Consider the following 3,458-nt stretch of genomic DNA (forward strand, 5'->3'; position numbering starts at 1 on the left):
GGCTTACAGTTCAGAGGTGACAATCTATTACCGTCACTGCTGGAAACATAATGGCACATCGGTAGACATGGTGCTAGAGAGGTAGTTGAGAATTCTTTTTTTTTTTTTTGATTTATTTATTATGTATACTACATTCTGTCTTAATGTATGCCAGCACACCAGAGGAGGGCGCCAGGTCTCAGTAAAGATGGTTGTGAGCCACCATGTGGTTGCTGGGAATTGAACTCAGGATCTCTGGAAGAGCAGCCAGTGCTCTTAACCTCTGAGCCATCTCATCCGGTAGTTGAGAATTCTACATCAGGATCAGCAAGCAGCAAAGAGAGTGACACTGGGCGTGGCTTGAGCATCTGAAACCTCAAAGCCCACCCTCAGAAACACACTTCCTCCAACAAAGCCACACCTACTCCAACAAGGCCACACCTCCTTACAGAGCCACTCCCTAAGGGCTCATGGGGGCCATTTTCATTCAAACCACCAGGAACACCAAAGCTGACCCTGTATAGAAGCAGGCAGGGGTCACACACACTTTTCTGCTTCTGAGCACAATAAAGGAGGCATTTGGCATTTTTGTATCAAGGATGACCCGTGTCAGCGTCTCTGTCTCTCTGTCTCTGTGTCTGTGTGTCTCTGTTTATGTGGTTTTTTTTTTTTTTCGAGACAGGGTTTCTCTGTGGCTTTGGAGCCTGTCCTGGAACTAGCTCTTGTAGACTAGGCTGGTCTCGAACTCACAGAGATCCGCCTGCCTCTGCCTCCCAAGTGCTGGGATTAAAGGCGTGCGCCACCACCGCCCGGTTGTCTATGTCGTGCAACTGATCCTGTAGTGACATGGAGGTAGGTATAGGACAGTTTCGGGTTTTTACAGTGGCACTCCACAGTGACTGGTTGGAGATGGAAGGTCATGCATATGTCTCTGCATGAAGTTAACATCTGTGCCTAAACAAACTACACAGCATGCTGGACCCTCATATGCCAGGACTTATATGCTGGGTCCCTGCTTAGTTTCTAAGTCCCTGCACGAATGGGGGGGTGGATGAAATTTAAATGTGGTTATAAATGCTCTTGATTTGAGTACTTTTATTTAGCAGAACTTAGTGACTGGATTAAAAACAAAACTTTTTCTCATATGAAAGGGAATAGAGTTTAATCATTCCTGTTTTTCAGATCTCTTCCCCATTTCCCCCCACACAACTAAAGGTTATTTTAGGGCCTTAAACATAAAAGGCACAAACACACAATTACCAGTTTCCATTTTCTCTACAAGAAAACGATGGAAAGTAATTTTCACAAAAGGTGTAAACAAAAAACACGGAAACAAAAAGAATAGAAGGGACAAGAGCCGGCAAAGCCACTGCCGTTTTAGTGGCTGCAGGCAAAATGGAAGGTAGCTGAGTTCATTTCTGGACCGAGAATCAAGAAGTGAGAGAATTGGAGCCCCCGGCATGGGAGAAGGTAGCAGACAGGAATGGTCCGTATGAGGTTCAGGGTTTGTATGCAGCATGGCCCATCTCAACTTTCATCTCTCCACACCAGTGACCAGGTCGCCCAGCCCTGCAGAGGTCCACGTGGGCAAGGCGTGGCTCTGGACCAAGAATCCAGACTCTGGGATGCCAGGAGCTAAATGTTCTGGGATGGAAATATGGATGAAGTCAAGTTACAATCAAACACAGTTTGCCCATCCCTAACGTTTTCCCACGCGGCCTCCTTTCACTCCCTGCCTGTGTCTTGTACGTGCATGGCCTGTGATGCAGGCGAAACTGCAGGCGCGAAGCACGTGGCCTCTAAAGCCCCGCCCCCTCCTCACCAGCATCCGCACTCTCGCGAGACTTGGATGTGCATTCCAGGACAGGAAGAGACGTGCTTGGCCACCATGGTGGGCGTCGGCTGAGCGCAGTGAGGCCTTGGGAGTTTCTCTGTGTGTGAGCAGAAGGAGATGGGGGAGAAGAGGGTGGAGCCGCAGGACTTCCTGAAGAACTTCCAGGAGTACCTGAGCCAGCAGACCCACCAGGTGAACGAGCTGGCGTGGGACCTGGCGGAGCAAGCCCGTGACCCCGGCCTCCCCGGCCTCCCCGGCGATGGCGATGCCCTGGATGGGAGCCCGGTGCTGATGCTGGACGACTTGGGGAGGACCTTGGACGGGAAGCTGCAGTGCCCGTACTGCAGCTATGCCAGCGAGAGAGCTGAGCGGCTGCTGGAGCACACTAGAATCCACACGGGCGAGAAGCCACACCAGTGTCACTTCTGCCCCTTCGCCTCGGCTTACGAGCGCTACCTCGAGGCTCACATGCGGTCCCACACCGGAGAGAAGCCATACAAATGCGAGCTGTGCGCCTACCGCTGCAATTACAGAAGCAACCTGTCCCACCATCAAAGGCGCAGGCATAATTTGTTACCGCTCACCGGGCCCCGGGCCTCTTTAAGCAGCGTGAAAAAGTGGGGGGACTTGAAGAATAAAAGCAGCGTAGCGGGTGGCAAACGAAGGATGCTCATTGCTCTAGGTCCATCTTCTGGGGTCGTTCAGAAACCAGACTACCCGAGCGATTTTCCCCACAAGATCCTAGATGTTCAGAATGACTTCTTTGACAGTATGGATAAACCTTCACTCTGTGGACTGCTGAGGGACCCCGAGGAGCTCTTGCTAGTGGACAATTCCTTGAATCAGATGTCTGCTCTAGCAGGACACTTGTCTAGCTTGTCACAACCTGAAAACCATATCCGCGTCTCAGCTGATGTAGACTCCAGCCTCGATGAAAATCCTTTCATGATGCAACAGCCCTCTGCCCAAGGGAGTGCCCCTCAGAGCTCCCCGACGGTCCTCGAGCCTCATCCACCGTCACTTAGTCACAGGGACTGCAGTCCGTTTGCAGGGCCCAGTGGCCAGCCGAGTGGCAAAACCACCGGCACCTCCATCCTCAGAAACAGCCAGCCGAGCACTCCGGCCCTAACCTTGCCAGCGGAGGACCCTCAGCTGCTTTTCCACTGCCAGCACTGTGACACATACTTTGCAGACAACGTCCTTTACACTATCCATATGGGATGCCATGGGTACGACAGTCCTTTTCGCTGTAACGTCTGTGGATACAATTGTAAAAACAAGTACGATTTTGCCTGTCATTTTGCAAGAGGCCAGCATAACTAGAGCTGAGAACAACCAACCTTACCTTTACCCAGTTTAGCCTTTTTGGGTGGTTAGAGTTCTCCTTTCTTGGTAGGGCATTTTTTAACTTAAAGTTTATATTGTAAGATATAAATCTGATGGTGGAAACTGCTGCCCCCCTGTATTCTCTCTTCCTTCCCTGCCCTCCCCCCCCTTTTTTTAAAAATAAAATTTGATCTGGTCAAGGTTCAATCATAGTTTTACCAGGTGTTTAGTTAAATTTTCCTTACTTGTGGCCCTTTAACTTTAAGGATTATTCACGCTTTTGGTATTTCTAATCTTCATTGCATTTAGTTATTATTTC

The 3,458-nt window shown here is 50.0% G+C and overlaps 1 protein-coding gene across 3 annotated transcripts; it reads left to right on the plus strand.

The window, feature by feature from the left end:
* Positions 1–1,930: 1,930 nt before the first annotated feature.
* LOC142856845 (zinc finger protein Pegasus-like) lies at positions 1,931–3,136 on the plus strand. 3 transcript variants are annotated; one of them, XM_075984489.1, is made up of 2 exons: positions 1,931–2,213; positions 2,673–3,136. In XM_075984489.1, the coding sequence occupies exons 1-2, from the start codon at positions 1,931–1,933 to the stop codon at positions 3,134–3,136; spliced, it is 747 nt and encodes a 248-aa protein (XP_075840604.1). The 3 variants fall into 3 exon arrangements, with proteins under 3 accessions (XP_075840604.1, XP_075840605.1, XP_075840603.1); XM_075984490.1 differs by having other exon boundaries at positions 2,733–3,136; XM_075984488.1 differs by having other exon boundaries at positions 1,931–3,136.
* Positions 3,137–3,458: the final 322 nt, after the last annotated feature.

Source organism: Microtus pennsylvanicus, chromosome 9 (genome assembly GCF_037038515.1).
Source record: "Microtus pennsylvanicus isolate mMicPen1 chromosome 9, mMicPen1.hap1, whole genome shotgun sequence".
Lineage (NCBI taxonomy): Eukaryota > Metazoa > Chordata > Mammalia > Rodentia > Cricetidae > Microtus > Microtus pennsylvanicus.